Source organism: Hakea prostrata, chromosome 10, assembly GCF_041222555.1.
Source record: "Hakea prostrata isolate BN-2017 chromosome 10, UWA_Hpros_2, whole genome shotgun sequence".
Lineage (NCBI taxonomy): Eukaryota > Viridiplantae > Streptophyta > Magnoliopsida > Proteales > Proteaceae > Hakea > Hakea prostrata.
In genome coordinates, this window is record NC_142609.1 from 42644545 (window position 1) to 42668339 (window position 23795).

At 39.2% G+C, this 23795-nt stretch overlaps 3 protein-coding genes and 1 pseudogene across 5 annotated transcripts; all 4 read right to left on the reverse strand.

The window, feature by feature from the left end:
- On the reverse strand, window positions 1-3927 carry LOC149003151 (protein NPGR2-like; annotated as a pseudogene). The gene is made up of 5 exons (XR_016170456.1): window positions 3605-3927; window positions 3044-3198; window positions 1111-2341; window positions 676-832; window positions 1-527 (listed from the first exon to the last, which is right to left on the reverse strand). The product of XR_016170456.1 is annotated as a protein NPGR2-like (transcript).
- Window positions 3928-7308: 3381 nt separating this feature from the next.
- LOC149003152 (protein NPGR2-like) lies at window positions 7309-10675 on the reverse strand. The gene is made up of 5 exons (XM_089137618.1): window positions 10571-10675; window positions 10010-10164; window positions 8351-9567; window positions 7914-8070; window positions 7309-7765 (listed from the first exon to the last, which is right to left on the reverse strand). The coding sequence occupies exons 2-5, from the start codon at window positions 10134-10136 to the stop codon at window positions 7428-7430; spliced, it is 1839 nt and encodes a 612-aa protein (XP_088993744.1). The 5' UTR covers window positions 10137-10164; window positions 10571-10675; the 3' UTR covers window positions 7309-7427.
- A 5128-nt stretch (window positions 10676-15803) lies between these two features.
- LOC149003153 (protein NPGR2-like) lies at window positions 15804-19342 on the reverse strand. Its single transcript, XM_089137561.1, has 5 exons — window positions 19238-19342; window positions 18675-18829; window positions 17010-18232; window positions 16573-16729; window positions 15804-16424 (listed from the first exon to the last, which is right to left on the reverse strand). The coding sequence occupies exons 2-5, from the start codon at window positions 18799-18801 to the stop codon at window positions 16087-16089; spliced, it is 1845 nt and encodes a 614-aa protein (XP_088993687.1). The 5' UTR covers window positions 18802-18829; window positions 19238-19342; the 3' UTR covers window positions 15804-16086.
- A 1460-nt stretch (window positions 19343-20802) lies between these two features.
- LOC149003154 (uncharacterized) lies at window positions 20803-23418 on the reverse strand. Of its 2 annotated transcripts, XM_089137449.1 has the most exons (2): window positions 23048-23418; window positions 20803-23017 (listed from the first exon to the last, which is right to left on the reverse strand). In XM_089137449.1, the coding sequence occupies exons 1-2, from the start codon at window positions 23388-23390 to the stop codon at window positions 22161-22163; spliced, it is 1200 nt and encodes a 399-aa protein (XP_088993575.1). In that variant the 5' UTR covers window positions 23391-23418; the 3' UTR covers window positions 20803-22160. The 2 variants fall into 2 exon arrangements, with proteins under 2 accessions (XP_088993575.1, XP_088993573.1); XM_089137447.1 differs by having other exon boundaries at window positions 20803-23418.
- Window positions 23419-23795: the final 377 nt, after the last annotated feature.

A 23795-nucleotide genomic window follows, 5' to 3' on the forward strand; every position in this document is an offset into this window, starting at 1 on the left:
AGTGGAACTGCTAGGAGAAGATCAAATGTGAAGACAGTCTAAAAGCAAGAGAACCAGATGGTTTAGTTGCACTACTGTAATTAACAACAAAAGAAGTTATAATCTAAGAGTTCAACCAGTTCAGTATCTTGGACTATACATTGAAAGTGGAGGAGTCAACTAGGAATATACAATGGATGATTACAAAGTTTAGTATACATGCAGTGGTGGTGATCTGAAAGGTTCCACAGGTTCAATATCTTGGAGATTAGCTGCCTTCCGGAAATAACGAGCAGCTTCTTTTCGTCCTAATGCACTACCAGTAGCTTCGCATATCACCCCGAGGATGGTCCAAGCAGAGGAATTTGCATATTCACGTTTCACGGCTTCTAATAGAAGCTTTTTTGCATCCAATAACATGTGACCAAGCTTTCCACTAAGAGCACAAAAAGAGACTAGACTTGGGACATGGGTGGATCTGCAAGTTAGCGCATCAGTGAATGCTGTCAGAGCTTCTTCGTGACAGCCCTTTGCTTCAGAGAGTAAACCTGAAACAAGCAGACCATATCTTTGAGCTACCAATAAAATTGATACTTGCTTCAATTTTTATAGTTTACAGGTATTATTTTAGCAAATTATAAAATAAATGCTGTGCCTAATTCCCAGAATAGTATGAAGAGAGTATTTATCACATACCTCTGGCATGAAGTTTGGAAGCATCACAACCACTCATGGAGTCGAATTTAGAGAGACAGTATTCAGCATCCTGCCACATTGACATCCTTGCGTAGCAGCTAATGGCCATATCATGCCATAGATCCATTTCTAAACTTCTATCATGCTTTTCACTGTCCTGTTACATAGAAGTTGAAAAAAATGCAACATATTCACTACTCACCTCATTATTTTACCAAACCCAAAAGCAAAGTTATGCTACAAGCAGAATAGGAGGAGTTTTAAACCATGCCCTAGATAAATCATATATAATGTAACATTTTTCTTCTGCAGTTTTGATTCTTAGTTATCCCAATTGCATTAAATAAAGCCTAATTATCTGCAACACATCAAGTGGCACTAATGGGTGTAAAAACTTGATAATGGTAACGTTCATAAGACTAAAAACAGCCAGACCTTTTGTAATTTCTTCCCAATTCTGTAATCTTCACGAACTTCAAGAACAGCAAGCAGATGTACATATGTGTCAACAGCATTCCTTAACTGACCCAGTGCAATCTGCAGTTTAGCTTTGGTCCGTAGTAAATCTCCCTTATCCAACTCTCCAGTTCCATTCAAACCACTATCTATGACCGCTTCAGCCTCGCTGTATCTCTTTTGAGCAGAGAGTAGTCGAGCGAATAAGATCCATCCTTTGATGTTAGAATAAGCTTCCAAAACCAGAAACTGCCATGCATAGAGAACAGCAATATTGACCCTCCTGTGCTCAGCATTTTCAAGGCTGAGGTGAAAAATAACTTTGGGATCTCTATCTTGTGTTATCCTAGCAGCAGTTTGTAATGCCATAATTCCCTCGTCATCTCTCATTTTCCTCTCAGAACCTACAACAGATAAACATGCCTGATTCCAGAGAGAGACACCAAGTAACCATTTCGCAACACTTACCATCTGATCACATCCACCCTGGAGATCAAGTGCTCTGCGAGCAAATTCCTCCCCTTCTGTTACACTAGTATAGTTCTTTGACTTCTCTCCACAAATTTTAGAAGCCAGTAATAATTCTGACCTGTAACCTGAAAATCGTTGGCTTCTGTTCTGAAGAGATCCCTCAAGAGATCAAGAGCAACCTCGTCATCTCCAACCCCATGGTAACAGAGGGCTGTACAGTAGACTGTGTCTTTTTTATCAATCCCAAGTGTGAATTCTTTAAACTGCTTGGCTAATGTCCTTAAATCCCCTGACGAAGAGAGAGCAAATGAAAGGTGATCCCTGACTGATGGGTCCCATTTAATTTTTCCTCTATGAGCTCTTCTGAACTGAATCATCAAGAGATGAACAGCCTCTTCCATGTTGTTTCTGGGTACATAAAGACTTTCCATATTAGGACGATTATAATTCTGGTCTAGGGGTTCTGCAACATAACCACTATAGAGGAGGTAAATGGCAAACTCTTTCCTTATCCTTGCACTGGTTTCCTCGTCAAGATTCCAGCTTCCAATCAGGGCACGTCTGTATGACATAATTGCTCCCTTAGGACAACCAGCAAGCTTCCATAACTCTGGAAGCAACTCAACCGCCAAGCTTAGAATCTTCTGTGAGTCTGAAGCAGCAAACAAATTTCTAGGAAAGCCTTCTGGGAATTTAATTTCAACAAATCTCAGAATCTTGTCGTATTCTTGAGCAGCTTCTGCAAAAACCAATTGGAAAGAAAGATTGGTCATGCAAAGATGGTTATAACATTGAATGTCTTCTTCTCAGAGAGAATTAAAGTCAATGTACATCCGGAACAATGGGTTTTTCATCGCTGAAAACCATTTTCTCAGGCCCTTAGGAGTCATCATAATCGAAAGAATTGTAAAGGCAAAGACTCAAGATTTTGTTTCGACAGTTGATTTATGAGAGGTGGAAGGTAAAATATGCAACTGGGCAGATAAAGTGAGCAGCATACAGAAGACACATTAGGTGTAAAGCCTAGAAGAGGAATGTACTACTCTAGAAGTTAGAGCCTTGAAGCCATATATATGTAAAGGAAATAGAAACCTTAAGCAAGCAGTTCCTTTAAAGACAACCAATAGTTAGAATCTCTAGGGGCGCCGACCGCCAAACGCCCGGCCGATTCGTCGCACCCCGTCATAGACCGGTTCAACCTGCACATCAAATCCATCGACAAATAATTTTTGGTGATCGTTTCTTCCCAACCAAACATCTAATTTTTAGTTTAACTCCATAGATTTGAAATCTATAGTTTAAAATCTCTAAATATTTGAAATCTCCAGACTCATGTAACCAAACCGGCCCTAACTGATTGATGAAAATTGGAAATAAAGACAGAACATGCTATAACACTATTCAAACCCAGAATTGAAATCAAGATAACAGAGAAGCATACCTTTGAATCCAAATATGTCTTGCAATAATTTTGCATCCAAAAACCATTTTCCAAACAACATCTTGATGGACGTCTGATGGGCAGCAGAAAATCTTGTTGCAGTACCAGTTTCCCAATTCTCATCCATTTGGTACGTCTAATGATATTTCAACACACTACAGAGCACAAAGGACGGAAACAAAACAAAATTACACTTCTGAGAAAGAAAAAAAACTAATATAAACGTACAAGCACAGGTTCAATTCTTGCTGATAATTTGATGATTGACACAATGTACTGTGATCAAATAAGAGATTTCAGGATGGGTTAGCGAATTAACCAGACCAGATAAAGAAAATCTGATTAAAATTGAAACCAGAAGAATCGAAAATAAAATGAAAAGATTGAAAACACCATAATCTTTACATTTTCAGCATCAGAGGAAACAAAATCCAAACGACAACCGCAATTTCTTAGAAAAGAAAGAAGAACTCTCTGCCAGTTCAATATCAATTGTGCACTCCCCAGTAAAATACCACCAATATCTCTGCAACCCAGCTAGTTAAAACACAAAGAAAGTACCTTATGCTCGGAGAAGAGCAGACTCCGAAGCTTTCTTTCTTCAAGAACACTTCTTGTTTCCTTCTTTGAAATTTAGATTCTTCTTTCAGCAGTTCAAACTCTTGAGAATTTCTCTTCTGGGGAATACTATTTTGCAGGTGTTAGATATGTTTGTGTTTTTAAGAAACAGAAAATTACATTTACGTCCCTAAGTTTGTAGATTATTACGTCTATATTTCTTAATTTTTTTTTCTATTTTTATACTCCCTGTGAGGCAAATTATATATAAATTTACCCCACAATTAGAGTAAAGGGATTAAAAGTTAAATAATGATTCAGTCTCAATTGTGTTTTGAAAATTTCCATATTACCCTTCTTTACCTTCTGATAGGTGTACGCAATTTTAAAATTCTTTAGCCAAAATTTTTTTTTTAATTGAAATTAAGAAGGTAGCGGCAACCACTATGAACACATGGTCGTGACCGGTGCTCAATCTGGAGTTAATTGGAAAGGATGAGTTTATGGGTCCATGGATTTTTAAGGGTATTTTGGTCTTTTTCTATTCATTTTTCTTTCATACACAAGGCTAGGGAAATTCTTTGATATGGCAGTCCTTATGGATAGTTTTGATAGTCACGGATGCACGACCACGACTGCAAATCAATCCGCATACGGCTCCCCTAAATTTGAAAGGCATTTTGGTCAATGAAAGTTATTCTCCGTTCTCGTGCGTAAAAGAGTTTCTTTCTTTTTTTTTTTTTTTGGGTAAGAAGTTAAAAATCTTCATTCATGAACTTGAAAGGAAATACAAACACACGAAAGAAGAAAAAGAAATACAAAAGATAGATGCATGAAAACTCAAGGTTCAATCAGAACCGAGTAGTGAAAGACCAAATGTCGTACATGCAATAGACAAGGTCATCCCGGCTAAGGAATGAGTCATGCCCAATAAATCCTTAGAATAAAGGTTGTAACAACCACAGTTACAAATAAGTATAGGGAAACGACAAACATATCCACCATCAAAAACACCCAAAGAGGCGACACGCCACAAAGGCGGAGACAGACACTCCACAAGGATAGAAATACACGCCACAACGGCAGAAACAAAAGCCAAAACGGCGGAGAAACACCGACAATGACCCACAACTAGGGGTGTAAACGGATCGGATTTGAATCGGATAGTGGTAATACCATATCCGCATCCTATTATATTCGGATGGATTCGAATATTATCCTATCGGTTTTCGGACAAATTCAGTCAGATTCGGATGATAATCGGATAATTATTTTATTAAATAGATTTTTCTAAATGAGTATGAATACAGATTAAATACAAGTTTTCGACTACCCTATTGACATCTTTACCATTTTATTTGTGAGGGTTAGGTTTGAAATTTTAAAATTTAGTAACTTTGATATTTATTTTAGTAGAGAATCTAGAAAAAAGTCACATATCTCAACTAAAAGGTCTATATAATAAGAAAACAAATTCAAATAACTAACTTAATTGGATAATTTTATTGGACGGAAAATAACCGGAAAGAAAGGGGCATACCATATCTGCATCCTATTAGTAATCGGACGGATTTGGATACCCCAAAACGGATGCAGATGCAAATTCGGAAGCAGATTTTGATTATCCATTTACACCCTTACCCGCAACAGGAGACATCCGCAACAGTCATGCTTCTAGATTTGTGGGAGGCACTTCCAACTCTAGCATAAACCATTCAGACCTACAGGATGCACAACCAGATCTCGCATCTACTTGAGTTTTTTTTTTTCCCCTTTCGTGATAACCGGAAACTTCCACCGGCTAAGGACAAACAGAAACAGAGAAGTAGAGAGAAAAATAACTTGCGAAAGAGAGGAAACAGAGAGAAGGTTGTGAAGAAATGGAGAGGAAACGAAGAGGGGAATAAGAGAGGGAGAGAGAGAGAGAGAGAGAGAGGCGGTGTGAAACAGAACAGCAGAGAATAGAGGCAGAGGAAGAGAAAAAAAGGAAAAAAAAAAAGTAAAAGAGCATAGAAGGTGAGGGAGAAGAAGCAGACGTGAAGCTCCACCTCAAAGTACGGCAGCTGTAGGTTTTTTCAGGCCATGAGAACAAATCGGAAATCTTGTGTCGTAATAGAGAGCAATCCAACAAACAAATACGCTTAATCTCGACGCATAAGAAATCCATGAGAAAACTTGAGGTGGAGGTGGAGAGACAGAGGCTCCACCTCAAAGCACGGCCGGCGGTTAGGGTTTCCTCAGAGCGGAAGGTTAGGGTTTCCTCCTGCGTAAAAGAGTTGAGATCCACTTGCATGGCAAATTTCATTGATAGTGGCAATCATCAGGGACACATGGCCACAACCAATGCTCAAGCCAAAGCTAGAATGGATGAGATACAAGTCGCTGAATTTCTAAGGGTATTTTGGCCTTGTCGAGTGATTCAGCCAGACCGAGCAAGTCAATGCCTTGCTGGAGGAGTATTTAAGGTACTTTGTCAGTGCTAACCAGAAGGATTGGATCCAACTTCTAGATGTGGAACTGTTTTACCACGATCAACGATCAAACAAGAGTTGAATTGGAAATGTTACGACTCCCCTAAATTTGAAGGGCATTTTGGTAAATTGGAGTTCTACTTTTTTTTCTTGCGTAAAACAATTGAGATCCACTTGCATGGTGAATTTCATAAATGGTGGCAACTGTCACAGATGCATGGCCACGACTGGCGCTCAAATCAGAGCTAAAATATCTGTGTTGATCACCTTTCTACAGGCACAGAATGCATATGCATACAGGAGGCCCTTCACTAGAATGGCAAGGGTCATTGTTGCTGCAGTTAGGATATGGGGGTGTTTCCATCCCTCAGGACCCTAAAAACTCTATGAGCTTGACTTGAAGGAATACGCATCTAAAGGGAATTTCAGGATTGATTCCACTATTACTTTTAAGAAATAATTCCATTCTAAGGCCTATATGCATTTTGGTTGCTTTATTAGTGTTCTGCATTCTTGTATCTTGCAAGTCTCTCCACAAGGCCTTTGTAAGAACAGGTTCAAATTCTCCATGAATGATGTCCTCAGTTACCCAAGTGGAGGAGACAAAGCTAATGCTATGCATGATCCCAATTTTATTCACCACTCTTTATGTCTTGCAAGGTGCACCCTAGACACAAGCATCAGCAAAATTCATATTCCTCCAGCCAGCTTAGCTGCATTTGTTATGATATCAGTGCTCGACTGAGTTGTGATATATGATCGATCCTTTGTTAAAATGATGAGGAAATAGACTTACAATAAGTGGGGGTTGGGCTGGTTCTTCACATCATAATCATTGCTAAATGCATCCCTAACTGAGAGGAGAAGACTCAGTATGGCCAGAAAACATGGTCTTGAATCTATATTCACTCTACCACCATAGTTTGCACTCGTTTGGAGTGATAAAAGATTGAATTCTTCTACGAGCAAGCAGCCGAAAGCATGAAGTGTTTGGGGACTTCTTAGGGCATGGCAAGTTTGGGAATGGATAACTTCCTTAGCAGTTTCCTTCTATCAACTACTGTGTCTCACATCACAAGAGAACAGATGGCCACAAATGTATTCAATTTCATCTTCTTTTTTATTGTTACCAAGTTCTACATTTACAAAGCTGAGATCTCTGAACCAGTGGAACTGCTAGGAGAAGATCAAATATGAAGACAGTCTAAAAGCAAGAGAACCAGATGGTTTAGTTGCACAATTGTAATTAACAACAAAAGAAGTTACAATCTGAGAGTTCAACCGGTTCAGTATCTTGGACTATACATTGAAAGTGGAGGACTCAACTAGGAATATACAATGGATGATTACAAAGTTTAATATACATGCAGTGGTGGTGATCTGAAAGGTTCCACAGGTTCATTAGCTTGGAAAAAACCTGCATACCGGAAACATTCAGCAGCATCTTCTGGTTCTAATGGATTATCAAAAGCTTCGCATAGCAGTCCGAGGTTGTACCAAGCAGAGGAATTCGCATATTCTTGTACCAAGGCTTCTGATAGAATTACTCTTCCCTTGGTTGACCTGTGACCAACCCTTCCACAAAGAGCATAAAAAGAGACTAGACTTGGGACATGGTTGGATCTGCAAGTTATCGCATCAGCGAATGCTCTCAGAGCTTCTACGTGGCTGCCCTTTGCTTCACAGAGTAAACCTGAAACAAACAGACCATATCTTTGAGCTACCAATAAAATTGATACTTGCTTCAATTTTTATAGTTTACGGGTATTATTTTAGCAAATTAGAGAATAAATGCTATGCCTAATTCCCAGAATAGTATGAAGAGAGTACGTATCACATACCTTTGGCATGAAGTTTGGAAGCATCACAACGACTCACGGAGTTGAATTTAGAGAGACAGCCTTCAGCAGCCTTCCACATTGACTTCCTTGTGTAGCACCTAATGGCCATATCATGCCATAGATCCATTTTTAAACTTCTATCATGCTTTTTACTGTCCTGTAACATATAAGTTGAAAAAAATGCAACATTTTCACTAGTCACCTCATTATTTTACCAAACCCAAAACCAAAGTTATGCTACAAGCAGAATAGGAGGAGGAGTTTTAAACCATGCCCTAGCTAATCATATAAAATGTAACATTTTTCTTCTGCAGTTGTGATTCTTAGTTATCCCAATTGCATTAAATAAAGCCTAATTATCTGCAACACATCAAGTGGCACTAATGGGTGTAAAAACTTGATAATGGTAACGTTCATAAGACTAAAAACAGCCAGACCTTTTGTAATTTCTTCCCAATTCTGTAATCTTTACGAACTTCAAGAACAGCAAGCAGATGTACATATGTGTCAACAGCATTCTGTAGCTGACCCTGTGCAATCTGTAGTTTAGCTTTGGTCCGTAGTAAATCTCCCTTATCCAACTCTCCAGTTCCATTCAAACCAGTATCTATGACCGCTTCAGCATCGCTGTATCTCTTTTGAGCAGAGAGTAGTCGAGCCAATAAGATCCATCCTTTGATGTTAAAATTTGCTTCCAAAACCAGAAACTGCCTTGCATAGAAAACAGCAGTATTGATCCACCTCTGCTCAGCATTTGCAAGGCTGAGGTGAAAAATAACTTTGGGATCTCTTTCTTGTGTTATTCTAGCAGTTTGTAATGCCATATGTCCCTCGTATTCTGTCCCCTCAGAATCAAAACAAGATAAACATGCATGAGCGCAGAGAGAGACACCGAGTAACCAATTCGCAACACTTACCATCTGAACACATCCACACTGGAGATCAAGTGCTATGCGAGCAAATCTCACCCCTTCTATTACACTAGCAGAGTTCTCTGACTTCTCTCCACAAATTTTAGAAGCCAGTACTAATTCTGACATGTAACCTGAAAATCGTTGGCTTCTGAAGAGATCCCTCAAGAAATAAAGAGCAGCCTCGTCATCTCCTACCCCATGGTAACAGAGGGCTCTACAGTAGACTGTGTCTTTTTTATCAATCCCAAGTGTGAATTCTTCAAACTGCTTGGCTAATGTCCTTAAGTCCCCTGACAAAGAGAGAGCAAATGAAAGGTGATCCCTGACTGAGGGGTCCCATTTAATCATTTCAGTATTAAAGTTTCTGAGCTGAATCATCAAGAGAAGAACAGCCTCTTCCATGTTGTTTCTGGGTACATAAAGACTTTCCAAATTAGGACGATTATAATTCTGGTCTAGGGGTTCTGCAACATAACCACTATAGAGGAGGTAAATGGCAAACTCTTTCCTTATCCTTGCACTGGTTTCCTCTTCAAGATTCCATCTTCCAATCAGGGCACGTCTGTATGACAGAATTGCTTCCTTGGGACAATCAGCAAGCTTCCATAACTGTGGAAGCAACTCAACCGCCAAGCATAGAATCTTCTGTGAGTCAGAAGCAGCAAAAAAGTTTATAGGAAAGCCTTCTGGGAATACAATTTCAACAAATGTCAGAATATGGTCGCATTCTTGAGCAGCTTCTGCAAAAACCAATTGGAAAGAAAGATTGGTCATGCAAAAATGTTTATAACATTGAATGTCTTCTTCTCAGAGAGAATTAAAGTCAATGTACATCTGGAACAATGAGTTATTCATTGCTGAAAACCATTTTCTCAGGCCCTTAGGAGTCATCATAATCAAAAGAATTGTGAAGGCAAACACTCAACATTTTGTTTAGATAGTTGATTTAGGAGAGGGGGAAGGTAAAAATATGCAACTGGGCAGATAAAGTGAGCAGCATACAGAAGACACATTAGGTGTAAAGCCTAGAAGAGGAATGTACTACTCTAGAAGTTAGAGCCTTGAAGCCATATATATGTAAAGGAAATAGAAACCTTAGGCAAGCAGTTTCCTTAAAGACAACCAATAGTCAGAATCTCTAACTGATTGATGAAAATTGGAAATAAAGACAGAGAAGCATACCTATGAATCTAACAATGCCTTGCAATAATTTTGCTTTCCCATACCATATTCCAAACAACTTCTTGATGGACGTATGATGGGCAGCAGAAAATCTTGTTGCAGTACCAGTTAACCAATTCTCATCCATTTGTTACGTCTAATGATATTTCAGCACACTACAGAGCTCAAAGGACAGAAACAAAACCAAATTAACTTCTGAGAAGAAAAAAAACTAATATAAACGTACAAGCACAGGTTCAATTCTTGCTGATAATTTGATGATTGACACAATGCACTGTGATAAAAATAAGAGATTTCAGGATGGGTTAGCGAATTAACCAGACCAGATAAAGAAAATCTGATTAAAATTGAAACCAGAAGAATCAAAAATAAAATGAAAAGATTCTAAAACACCACATAATCCTTTACATTTTCGGCATCAGAGGAAAAAAAATCCAAACAACAACCGCAAATTCTTTGAAAAGAAAGAACTCTCTGCCAGTTCAATATCAATTGTGCACTACCCAGTAAAATACCACCAATATCTCTGCAACCCAGCTAATTAAAACACAAAGAAAGTACCTTATGCTTGCAGAAGAGCAGACTCCGAAGCTTTCTTTCTTCAAGAACACTTCTTGTTTCCTTCTTTGAAATTTTAGATTCTTCTTTCAGCAGTTCAAGCTCTTGAGAACTTCTCTTCTGGGGAATACTAGTTCGCAGTATTAGATATGTTTGTTGTTTTTATGAAACAGAAAATTACATTTACGTCCCTAAGTTTGTAGATTATTACGCCTATATTTCTTCTTCTTTTTTTCTATTTTTATACTCTCTTGTCAGTCAAATTATATATAAATTTACCCCACAATTAGAGTAAAGGGATCAAAATTTAAATAATGATTCAGTCTCAATTGTGTTTTGAAAATTTCCATATTACCCTTCTTTACCTGCTGAGGTGTACGGAATTTTAAAATTCTTTACCCAAAAAATATTTAATTGAAATTAAGAAGGCAGAATGTTTAATCATTTTGCAGTCATTTTTCTGTTTTTTACTCAATAATAAAAATATTCTTTGAAGGTAAATATGTTATTTTTCTATTAAATACTAACTGTGTTAGACACAAAAGTACATTTGTAGTTGGGGGAAAAAACCAAAAAATGAAAACATACTAGTAGGGAGTCATGCGTTTCAATATCAAAGGAAAGCTCAGTCTTAGGTATATTGGTCCCTTTAACATAATTGAAAAGATTAGACTAGTAGATTATCGGTTGGCTCTGCATCCGTCTCTTGTTGGTGTGCATGATGTTTTCCATGTATCTATGCTAAGGCAATGCTTAGCAAGCGCAAAGCTGTTATTCCAGCATGAACCGGAAGGTTTGAGTGCAGATTGTTGAACAATGAAATTTGGTGTAATCAGGAGCACGAGATAACAGTATGACAAGCTGAAGGTTCTAGGCACGTTATTATGTCGCTGTCCTTAAGACATAATTCGCCCCTCACGAAAGGTGCTATGAGGTACCAGCGAACCGTCTCCCAAGATACAAAGAAGCCCAAACTCAAGGTTGTTTCTCGAGTTTTGCAAAGCACAAACAAAACTCAAGAACAGAGAAAGCTTCGGATTTTCTACTCTCCTGCTGTTGAGAAACTAGAGGAAATTTATAGGCATTGAGGTGCCTCTACTGAACAGTTCATGACTCTGTTCGTATGGGTGCACCTCTCTGTATGGATACAAATGCCAACGTTCAGATCTGAGCCGTTGGATCCTTCGGCCGCACGATCTAACGGTCTAGATTGAACCATCAAGATGACATTTATGGATCTACTTCCATCGCCCTAGATCTGCCGTTGATCAAAATAGACGGTTTAGATCTGATCTCGTTCGAAGCGTGCTAAGTGCTAAGTGCGTGCGCCAAAAGCGCCTAAACAGCCCACGCCGCGCGTGCGCCAGCGCGCTCGGACGGTACACCATCCTCGCTCGTACACTACACACGCATTGGCATGTCTTTTGATATTAAATCAAAGTTAATAGGCAATACCTATTAATTAACTTGGATTCCGACATCTCGGTTTCCAATGTGGGACTATATAACACACACTTTCCTAAAATAAACAAAGGAAAGTTTCCGCACTTATAAATCCAATTTTAAATGAAACGTTTATTATTTTATTATATTAAAAATAATACAACACAGATTTGACATATGATGAAGAACCGGCTGGAATTTTGGACCGGAAGGATAAGCAGTTGAGAAATTGAAATATACCTTTTGTGAAGATCTGATGGAAAAATCATTCATTTGAGGAAGCTTCTTGGGAAAAAGAAGATGAGATGTGTACCAAGTACCCCCATATTTTCGGACTTACAGGTACGTTGTAATTTCGGGGACGAAATTTCTTTTTAGTGGGAGGGTTGTAACAACCCCCGTATTTCTAACCTGGGATCCATATTGCAGGCCCAAGAACCCGAAGGTCTAGCCGGGTAAATTTGTGGAGTATCCGGATAGAAGTCCATGATCCATACCCTGAACCCATGGATTTGGATTCTCTTATTGAAGAGCCTGCCTTGCTTTGTAGTTGGACCTTTGGAAGGCAAGTGATGTCTGGAGATGTCCGGAACGAAGGTAAGACATCCTCCATATGTTCATTAGGGTTAGGTTGTACTTGGACATCACCCCCTGAGCAAAGCACCCTTGTATAGCAATATACTAGGGGGCGGTTGCTAGTGGCGGTTGATTGGACCAAGCGACCGCTTGGTCCTGGTTGCGGGGTTTTGCCTTAATTTGACCCCAGACTTCTATATATAGCAACCCTGGCCTATTTTAAGAATATTTTATTCGAGATTGTTGTTTTTGGAGGTTAGGCAGCTGTGGAGATGTGCTGGAAGGTGATTTGAAATGCTGTTAGAGTCCTGGAAAATTCTACTGTCTTTTATAGCTGAGGTAAGTGATTCTCTATTCACTCAAACTTTACCATTGGCAATGATTAAAGTAAATTAGTGTTCCTCTTTGTTTGTTCATGATCTTTCTATTACAGTACCTACCTTTTTAATGATCTTGATGAGATCAGATCCGAAAACAAAATTCTGCTGTCGTGAAAAGGACTGATCTAATAAAGGGAAGGTTTCTGGATAACCAATTTGGTGTAAATTGTTAGGTTTTGTATTACCCTTGGTTGTGGGAGTGTTAGATTTGAAATTCGGACTATGATCATTCAAAAATCGGATTGAAATCGAATGATCAGAAATCTGAGTTTCGGATTGAAACTCTCTGTTTTTGGGACGGTCACTAGTGGCGGTTGCTCAGCCTAAGCGACCGGCCCAAGCGGCTGGCTGGTTTTCAGTGGCCAAGTGACTTTTGGATTTTGTCCTATTTGATTCATTCGACTTACATATTATTGTAACCCTGTTTATAGGTGTCCTCTGTTTCAAATAAAAGTTTTATAATTGTTTTCGGTTTGCAAATTAGAGGAATTCTACTTATTTACAGGTAAGGACATACAACCTTATTCTTATGAAATGACTTGAACATGCTTGTCCAATGTCTTTCAATACTGTTATTTCATTTTATATACTGTTGTAACCTTGTATAACATGTTGATCTTATCATATGCTTGCTGATTAGATTGTCTTTGCCTATACTTTATTGATTATGAATGTAGTATGATGATGGTTGATTATTGTGGTTCTGATGGAAAGGGTATTCCATTGGGATATTTTGGCCTGAGATATCAGAGGGCTGTGGTATGGGACACATGCTCACTAATGTCTCCAGACCTGTCATAACTATTGGATGACATACCTAGGTAGAGTCTAGAGTTGCATGGCTAGGTACCCCACATGCTACTACCCTTTCGTAGGGGAATTGAAGGCAGATGACCCGTGACGACGGTGACGTGACTCTGTTTCATCCTAAGCGGTAACCAGCCCGTGCAGAGACTCAGTGGTCCACTGTTGGTCATACAATGGTAGGGTTGCATATGTTAAGGTTGGACTCACGGACGTCCAAGGAGCAAACCGAGTGTCGTGAGGACTCATGAGAGCTTTCCGAACTCGTGCTTTCATTTGATACATGTCTTGCTATAATATGCATGTCTTTCCATATGCTTTTATCTGATGGTTTCTAGTGAAGAAGGGTTTCTTTGTATTTTTGCACGTACATTAATTTAATTTAAAGAAACAAAATTCAATTTTCGATGCAAAGATAATACAGATTTAGGTCGTTAATGAGAATATGGTGAATTTGATGGGTATACAATTAGCAAATTAGCTTTAGCAAGAACCGTCATTAATTTGAAACTTAGCATTTCTTTATGCATAGCAAAAATCATAGAATTTTTAAGGCTCTTTTTGATATCAATTATCATTCTCAATTATGAGATTTTTTTATTATTTTAAATTATTTGGTATCTATTCTCAATTTTATTTTTATTTAAAATAATAGAAAAACCTCCAAAATCCATAATGAACTTTTTGTCCATTATGAATTATGGTGAAAATTTCATTATCTTCATTTATGTGTAAGTTTACCTAAAGTTTTATAGTTAAGATGAGAATAAAAAGTCAATACACATTCTTTTATAACAATCATACTTTTTCTCTATTTCCTCATTTGTTCACTATCATTTTCTAACAGTTTTTTATTTTGACACCAATCTTATTTTTCATTTTGTAATTTATTTTCAAAAAGATTCACCAAACCCACACTACATTAGCTGTGAAGGTTGAACATCTAAAGGGATGAACCAATTTCACCATTGTTTCAATGCAGAGGTTTAACTTTGAGACCTCCTTGATCTTATTGTGTCTCATTGTCTATACATTAGAAGCTGCAACTACTATAAGATAAGAAAAGTGTGAAAATATATAGAGACAAAATAGGAGAAGAAAAGCTGAACCAAAAAATTAGAAAAATAAAGAAACAGGAGATGAGGTGAGCAAAGATTCTTCATTGGAGGGTTGAGCTCTTGGTAATGGCTTTCAACAATTGGGCTATCAATATCTGTGTTGATCACCTTTCTACAGGCACAGAATGCATATGCATACAGGAGGCCCTTCACTAGAATGGCAAGGGTCATTGTTGCTGCAGTTAGGAAATGGGGTGTTTCCATCCCTCAGGACCCTAAAAACTCTATGAGCTTGACTTGAAGGAATACGCATCTAAAGGGAAGTTCAGGATTGATTCCACTATTACTTTTAAGAAATAATTCCATTCTAAGGCCTATATGCATTTTGGTTGCTTTATTAGTGTTCTGCATTCTTGTATCTTGCAGGTCTCTCCACAAGGCCTTTGTAAGAACAGGTTCAAATTCTCCATGAATGATGTGCTCAGTTACCCAAGTGGAGGAGACAAAGCTAATGCTATGCATGATCCCAATTTTATTCACCACTCTTTATGTCTTGCAAGGTGCACCCTAGACACAAGCATCGGCAAAATTCATATTCCTCCAGCCAGCTTAGCTGCATTTGTTATGATATTAGTGCTCGACTGCGTTGTGATATATGATCGATCCTTTGTTAAAATGATGAGGAAATAGAGTTACAATAAATGGGGGTTGGGCTGGTTCTTCACACCATAATCATTGCTAATTGAATCCCTAGCTGAGAGAAGAAGACTCAGTATATGGCCAGAAAACATGGTCTTGAATCCATATTCACTCTACCACCATAGTTTGCACTCATTTGAAGTGATAAAAGACTGAATTCTTCTGCGAGCAAGCAGCCGAAAGCATGAAAGTGTTTGGGGACTTCTTTGGGCATGGCAAGTTTGGGGATGGGTAACTTCCTTAGCAGTTTCCTTCTCTCAACTACTGTGTCTCACATCACAAGAGAACAGATGGCCACAAATGTATTCAATTTCATCTTCTTTTTTATTGTTACCAAGTTCTACATTTACAAAGCTGAGATCTCTGAACCAGTGGAACTGCTAGGAGAAGATCAAATGTGAAGACAGTCTAAAAGCAAGAGAACCAGATGGTTTAGTTGCACAATTGTAATTAACAACAAAAGAAGTTACAATCTTAGAGTTCAACCGGTTCAGTATCTTGGACTATACATTGAAAGTGGAGGACTCAACTAGGAATATACAATGGATGATTACAAAGTTTAGTATAAATGCAGTGGTGGTGATCTGAAAGGTTCCACAGGTTCATTAGCTTGGAAAAAACCTGCATTCCGGAAACATTCAGCAGCGTCTCCTGGTTCTAATGGATTATAAAAAGTTTCACATAGCAGTCCGAGGTTGTACCAAGCAGAGGAATTCGCATATTCTTGTACCAAGGCTTCTGATAGAACTACTCTTGCAGTGATTGACCTGGGACCAACCCTTCCACAAAGAGCACAAAAAGAGACTAGACTTGGGACATGGTTGGATCTGCAAGTTATCGCATCAGCGAATGCTCTCAGAGCTTCTACGTGGCGGCCCTTTGCTTCACAGAGTAAACCTGAAACAAACAGACCATATCTTTGAGCTACCAATAAAATTGATACTTGCTTCAATTTTTATAGTTTACGGGTATTATTTTAGCAAATTAGAGAATAAATGCTATGCCTAATTCCCAGAATAGTATGAAGAGAGTACGTATCACATACCTTTGGCATGAAGTTTGGAAGCATCACAATGACTCACGGAGTTGAATTTAGAGAGACAGCCTTCAGCAGCCTTCCACATTGACTTCCTTGTGTAGCACCTAATGGCCATATCATGCCATAGATCCATTTTTAAACTTCTATCATGCTTTTTACTGTCCTGTAACATATAAGTTGAAAAAAATGCAACATTTTCACTAGTCACCTCATTATTTTACCAAACCCAAAAGCAAAGTTATGCTACAAGCAGAATAGGAGGAGGAGTTTTAAACCATGCCCAAGCTAATCATATAAAATGTAACATTTTTCTTCTGCAGTTGTGATTCTTAGTTATCCCAATTGCATTAAATAAAGCCTAATTATCTGCAACACATCAAGTGGCACTAATGGGTGTAAAAAGTTGATAATGGTAACGTTCATAAGACTAAAAACAGCCAGACCTTTTGTAATTTCTTCCCAATTCTGTAATCTTTACGAACTTCAAGAACAGCAAGCAGATGTACATATGTGTCAACAGCATTCTGTAGCTGACCCTGTGCAATCTGTAGTTTAGCTTTGGTCCGTAGTAAATCTCCCTTATCCAACTCTCCAGTTTCATTCAAACCAGTATCTATGACCGCTTCAGCATCGCTGTATCTCTTTTGAGCAGAGAGTAGTCGAGCCAATAAGATCCATCCTTTGATGTTAAAATTAGCTTCCAAATCCAGAAACTGCCTTGCATAGAAAACAGCAGTATTGATCCTCCTCTGCTCAGCATTTGCAAGGCTGAGGTGAAAAATAACTTTGGGATCTCTTTCTTGTGTTATTCTAGCAGTTTGTAATGCCATATGTCCCTCGTATTCTGTCGTATTCCTCTCAGAATCAAAACCAGATAAACATGCATGAGCGCAGAGAGAGACACCAAGTAACCAATTCGCAACACTTACCATCTGAACACATCCACACTGGAGATCAAGTGCTATGCGAGCAAATCTCACCCCTTCTATTACACTAGCAGAGTTCTCTGACTTCTCTCCACAAATTTTAGAAGCCAGTACTAATTCTGACATGTAACCTGAAAATCGTTGGCTTCTGAAGAGATCCCTCAAGAGATAAAGAGCAGCCTCGTCATCTCCTACCCCATGGTAACAGAGGGCTCTACAGTAGACTGTGTCTTTTTTATCAATCCCAAGTGTGAATTCTTCAAACTGCTTGGCTAATGTCCTTAAGTCCCCTGACAAAGAGAGAGCAAATGAAAGGTGATCCCTGACTGAGGGGTCCCATTTAATCATTTCAGTATTAAAGTTTCTGAGCTGAATCATCAAGAGAAGAACAGCCTCTTCCATGTTGTTTCTGGGTACATAAAGACTTTCCATATTAGGACGATTATAATTCTGGTCTAGGGGTTCTGCAACATAACCACTATAGAGGAGGTAAATGGCAAACTCTTTCCTTATCCTTGCACTGGTTTCCTCTTCAAGATTCCATCTTCCAATCAGGGCACGTCTGTATGACAGAATTGCTTCCTTGGGACAATCAGCAAGCTTCCATAACTGTGGAAGCAACTCAACCGCCAAGCATAGAATCTTCTGTGAGTCAGAAGCAGCAAAAAAGTTTATAGGAAAGCCTTCTGGGAATACAATTTCAACAAATGTCAGAATATGGTCGCATTCTTGAGCAGCTTCTGCAAAAACCAATTGGAAAGAAAGATTGGTCATGCAAAAATGTTTATAACATTGAATGTCTTCTTCTCAGAGAGAATTAAAGTCAATGTACATCTGGAACAATGAGTTCTTCATTGCTGAAAACCATTTTCTCAGGCCCTTAGGAGTCATCATAATCAAAAGAATTGTGAAGGCAAACACTCAACATTTTGTTTAGATAGTTGATTTAGGAGAGGGGGAAGGTAAAAATATGCAACTGGGCAGATAAAGTGAGCAGCATACAGAAGACACATTAGGTGTAAAGCCTAGAAGAGGAATGTACTACTCTAGAAGTTAGAGCCTTGAAGCCATATATATGTAAAGGAAATAGAAACCTTAGGCAAGCGGTTTCCTTAAAGACAACCAATAGTCAGAATCTCTAACTGATTGATGAAAATTGGAAATAAAGACAGAGAAGCATACCTTTGAATCTAACAATGCCTTGCAATAATTTTGCTTTCCCATACCATATTCCAAACAACTTCTCGATGGACGTATGATGGGCAGCAGAAAATCTTGTTGCAGTACCAGTTAACCAATTCGCATCCATTTGTTACGTCTAATGATATTTCAGCACACTACAGAGCTCAAAGGACCGAAACAAAACCAAATTAACTTCTGAGAAGAAAAAAAAACTAATATAAACGTACAAGAACAGGTTCAATTCTTGCTGATAATTTGATGATTGACACAATGCACTGTGATAAAAATAAGAGATTTCAGGATGGGTTAGCGAATTAACCAGACCAGATAAAGAAAATCTGATTAAAATTGAAACCAGAAGAATCAAAAATAAAATGAAAAGATTCTAAAACACCACATTATCCTTTACATTTTCGGCATCAGAGGAAAAAAAAATCCAAACGACAACCGCAAATTCTTTGAAAAGAAAGAACGCTCTGCCAGTTCAATATCAATTGTGCACTACCCAGTAAAATACCACCAATATCTCTGCAACCCAGCTAATTAAAACACAAAGAAAGTACCTTATGCTTGCAGAAGAGCAGACTCCGAAGATTTCTTTCTTCAAGAACACTTCTTGTTTCCTTCTTTGAAATTTTAGATTCTTCTTTCAGCAGTTCAAGCTCTTGAGAACTTCTCTTCTGGGGAATACTAGTTTGCAGTATTAGATATGTTTGTTGTTTTTAAGAAACAGAAAATTACATTTACGTCCCTAAGTTTGTAGATTATTACGCCTATATTTCTTCTTCTTTTTTTCTATTTTTATACTCCCTGTGAGTCAAATTATATATAAATTTACCCCACAATTAGAGTAAAGGGATTAAAATTTAAATAATGATTCAGTCTCAATTGTGTTTTGAAAATTTCCATATTACCCTTCTTTACCTGCTGAGGTGTACGGAATTTTAAAATTCTTTACCCAAAAAAATTTTAATTGAAATTAAGAAGGCAGAATGTTTAATCATTTTGCAGTCATTTTTCTGTATTTTACTCAATAATAAAAATATTCTTTGAAGGTAAATATGTTATTTTTCTATTAAATACTAACTGTGTTAGACACAAAAGTACATTTGTAGTTGGGGGAAAAAATAAAAAAAAATTTAAACATACTAAGTAGGGAGTCATGCATACCCATGAGATTCTCTTGCATGGCAAATTTCATCGGTAGTGGTAATCATCACGGATGTACGGCCCAATCAACGCTCAAGCCGAAGCTAGAACGGATGAGTTACTACTCGCCTAATTTCTTAGGGCATTTTGGCCTTTTTGAGTCATTCCTTGTTTTTCTTATGCAAAACAGTAGAAATTTGATGGTTTGGATGATTTTAACAGTAGAAACAATCGTCACAAACGCACTACCAAGATCAACGATCAAACAAGAATTGAAATAGAAATGTTTCTAACTCCCCTAAATTTGAAGGCATTTTGGTCAATTGAAGTTATTCTTTGTTTTCTTGCGTAAAACCGTTGAGGTCCACTTGCATGGCAAATTTCATAAATAGTGGCAATTGTCACAAATGCATGGCCACAACGAGCGCTCAAATTGGAGCTAGAATAGATGAGTTGTGGGTCGTTGAATTTCTAAGGGCTTGATAAGTCTTTTTGGATCATTTCTCCTTTTTCTACATAAAACAGTGAAAATTTGTTGACTTAGATGACTTGTCAGTAGAAGCAATCTTTGCAGACGCGCTGCCAAGATCAGTGCTAAAACTATAGTTAAAACGGAGATGTTACTACTCCTCTAATTTGAGGGGCATTTTGGTTTGTTAGAGGTATTCTCCTTTTTCATGAGTAAAATAGTTAACATTTGCAGAGAAGGCAGATTTCATTGATAGTGGCAGCCATCACGGGTGCACAGCCATGATCAGTACTTGAATCGGAGTTGAAACAAATGAGTTATGGGTCGCTGAATTTCAAAGGGCTTTTTGGTCTTTTCAAGTTATTCTTCTTTTTCCAGTTTTCCTCCGTAAAACTAAGGAAATTTGCGACATAGGTACGGCGCTTTTATTATGGGGATAGGGATATTCGCAAGAGTGAACCCACGACCTCTGCAGCGGTTCCTAACCATCCTACTACTCCTCCATTGGCGACATAGGTGTATTTTTTGGCAAAGGAAATCGTCACTGACCCACTGCCACGATCAGAGATCAAATTAGCGTTGAACGGAGAATATACGGCGTGGATTCCTTTTTGGTCTTTGTGATATGTTGGGATCACAGAAGGCATGATACGCGGACTTGCACCCAGTGACAACTTAAGTGGTTCAGATGTACCCAAAATCAAGATTCTAGTCTAGTGGCAGGGACCGTTCTTTCTCTATGGTGTAACTCCGCATTGGGTGTTTCAACATAATGATTCCAATGCTAGGTATTGTATCTATTTGGATTTTGAGATGGGAACAAACAGCTCAGATTGAGGACGTATGGTGAATCCCTGTAGTCCCTGATTCGGTGCATTGCTAGTGTAGTTGACGCCCATCTGATCTAGCCATTAGTATTTTGTTGAACGTAGATATGGTAATCTAATGGAAAGAGTTTCCCATCTCGGTGCGGTTGTGCCACATGGAATCAGCGTGTTACTCTGCAACACGTGCACGGTACCATTTTTGCCAGATTCCAATCTAAGGATTTTGTGTGGGCAAATGATTACCACGAGAGTCCGTTCTCGGAACGCACTAATGAGATCAGCGCTCAAATCGGAGCTTAAATAGAGAATATATTTTGTAGATTCTTTTTTGAATTTTTTGATACGTTGGAACCACAAAAGGAATGATATGCGGACTTGCACCCAATGAAGACTTGGGTGGTACAATTTTACCCACATTCCAGATTCTATTCTGGTGGCTGGGATTTTTTCTTGTTTCAAGTAACTCTGCATTTTGTATTTTAAGATAAAGATTAAAAATCTCTAGACTCATGTAACCAAATAGGCCTTAAAATCATTTATGTTTATAGAGCTTACATCAATGAAGGAGCATAAACTCATGCTTTCATTTGATACATGTCTTGCTATAGTGTATACATGTGTTTTCGTATGCTTTTATTTGGTGATTTCAACATTATGTGATGGTTTCTATTGAAAAAGAGTTTTGTTGTTGTATTTTTGCATGTACATTAATTTAAAGAAACAAAATTCAATTTTGGATTCAAAGATAATACAGCTTTAGGTCGTTAATGAGAATATGGTGAATTTGATGGGTACGCAGTTAGCAATTTAGCATCAGCAAGAACCGTCGTTAATAATAGCATTAATTTGAAATTTAGCATTTCTTTATGCATAGCAAAAATCATAGAATTATTAAGAGACCACTCAATCTCAAATTTGAAGTAATTAAGTAATACAACAACCACATAACACCACTAATAATGAACACATACCACCTACGTTGTTCCCATGCATGGCACCTACGTTGTTCCCATGCATTGCCATGCATGCAATGCCCGTTCTTCAGTTATGTCCACCAATGCCACCACCACCTCCAAAGCCGCCGCCCCCACCACCTCCGAAACCCCCGCCACCTCCACCTCCACCTCCACCACCAAATCCACCTCCTGCTCCACCACCTACTCCACCACCAAACCCTCCACCTTTGCCAAACCCACCACCTATTCCACCACCAGAGCCTCCTCCTACTCCACCACCAAATCCCCCACCACCGCCAGCCCCTCCCCCTATGCCACCACCCTTGCCGATTCCGCCACCAATTCCACCTCCTTTTCCAATGCCTCCACCAAAACCACCACCTGCACCACCACCACCTCCTTTTCCAATGCCACCACCAAGTCCACCACCCTTGCCAATTCCACCACCTAGTCCACCTCCCTTGCCAATTCCACCTCCGACGCCTCCACCTTTGCCAATTCCTCCTCCAAGTCCCCCTCCTTTGCCTATACCTCCACCAACACCGCCACCCTTACCAAATCCTCCCCCAGCTCCACCTCCACCACCACCACCCTTTCCAATTCCACCACCGACTCCATGATCGTGGCCCTTTCCGATTCCACCACCAACTCCACCTCCCTTTCCAAACCCTCCACCTACACCACCGCCTTTGCCAATTCCTCCACCAAGACCTCCTCCCTTACCAATTCCTCCACCTGCACCACCTCCGACTCCACCACCTTTGCCAATTCCTCCACCAAGACCTCCTCCCTTGCCAATTCCTCCGCCTGCACCACTACCAACTCCACCACCTTTGCCAATTCCTCCTCCAAGACCTCCTCCCTTGCCAAATCCTCCACCTGCACCACCTCCTACTCCACCACCTTTGCCAATTCCTCCTCCAGCACCACCACCAACTCCACCTCCTTTACCTATTCCACCACCAACTCCACCTCCTTTTCCGAATCCTCCACCAGCTCCACCCCCACCCCCAGCACCACCACCACCACCAAGTCCACCACCTTTGCCAAACCCACCTCCAGCACCGCCACCTCCACCAACTCCACCACCCTTGCCAAACCCACCTCCAGCACCGCCACCACCACCTCCACCTGCTCCCCCACCGAACCCACCTCCACCACCAAAGCCGCCACCAAACCCACCTCCCTTCCCGGAGGAAAGGAACTTCTTGTCCTCATCTTTCACAGTGGGAACATCCCTGGCCAAAACACCAACCACAAGAACATTAAAGCAAAGCAGTGATAAAAGAGTGAGACTTCGAGCAACGCCTGTCATCTTTTGACTCACGGAAGTGGAAGTGGTGTTTGAGATTGGAAGACAGAAGAGCTCCATACATATATTTATATATATATATATCACTGACAGTGGCTGAGGTAGCATTAATTGGGCTCAACTGCTAACAGTTCGCCGCAAATAAATAACGACAACGACGCCATTAATCACAAACGCGTGGTTGTTCTTGAAGATACGATCAAATTATATATCTTCATTATTCGCCACTGCATGATTCGATCATTATGCACCACTGCCCTATATGTTAATGTTACGTGTGGACCGTGTGGTGTGGGTAAGAAATCGTTTTTCCCTTTGGTTCTACAGAGACGAAAATCCCATTAAAATTCATGGAGATAATCGATATATGTGATACAGAGAATATCACTCTTTCATCACTTTCACTTA

Bases quoted from the DNA above. Each gene is read 5' to 3' on its own strand.
- LOC149003154 (XM_089137447.1), bottom strand. From the start codon at position 23,390: ATGACAGGCGTTGCTCGAAGTCTCACTCTTTTATCACTGCTTTGCTTT.
- LOC149003153 (XM_089137561.1), bottom strand. From the start codon at position 18,801: ATGGATGCGAATTGGTTAACTGGTACTGCAACAAGATTTTCTGCTGCC. The intron at 18,233-18,674 runs GTATGCTTCTCT...TGGTTTTTGCAG, and splicing joins AGGCATTGTTAGATTCAAAG to AAGCTGCTCAAGAATGCGAC. The intron at 16,730-17,009 runs GTCTGGCTGTTT...TATATGTTACAG, and splicing joins TTGGGAAGAAATTACAAAAG to GACAGTAAAAAGCATGATAG.
- LOC149003152 (XM_089137618.1), bottom strand. From the start codon at position 10,136: ATGGATGAGAATTGGTTAACTGGTACTGCAACAAGATTTTCTGCTGCC. The intron at 8,071-8,350 runs GTCTGGCTGTTT...TATATGTTACAG, and splicing joins TTGGGAAGAAATTACAAAAG to GACAGTAAAAAGCATGATAG. The intron at 7,766-7,913 runs GTATGTGATACG...TGTTTGTTTCAG, and splicing joins TTCCAAACTTCATGCCAAAG to GTTTACTCTGTGAAGCAAAG.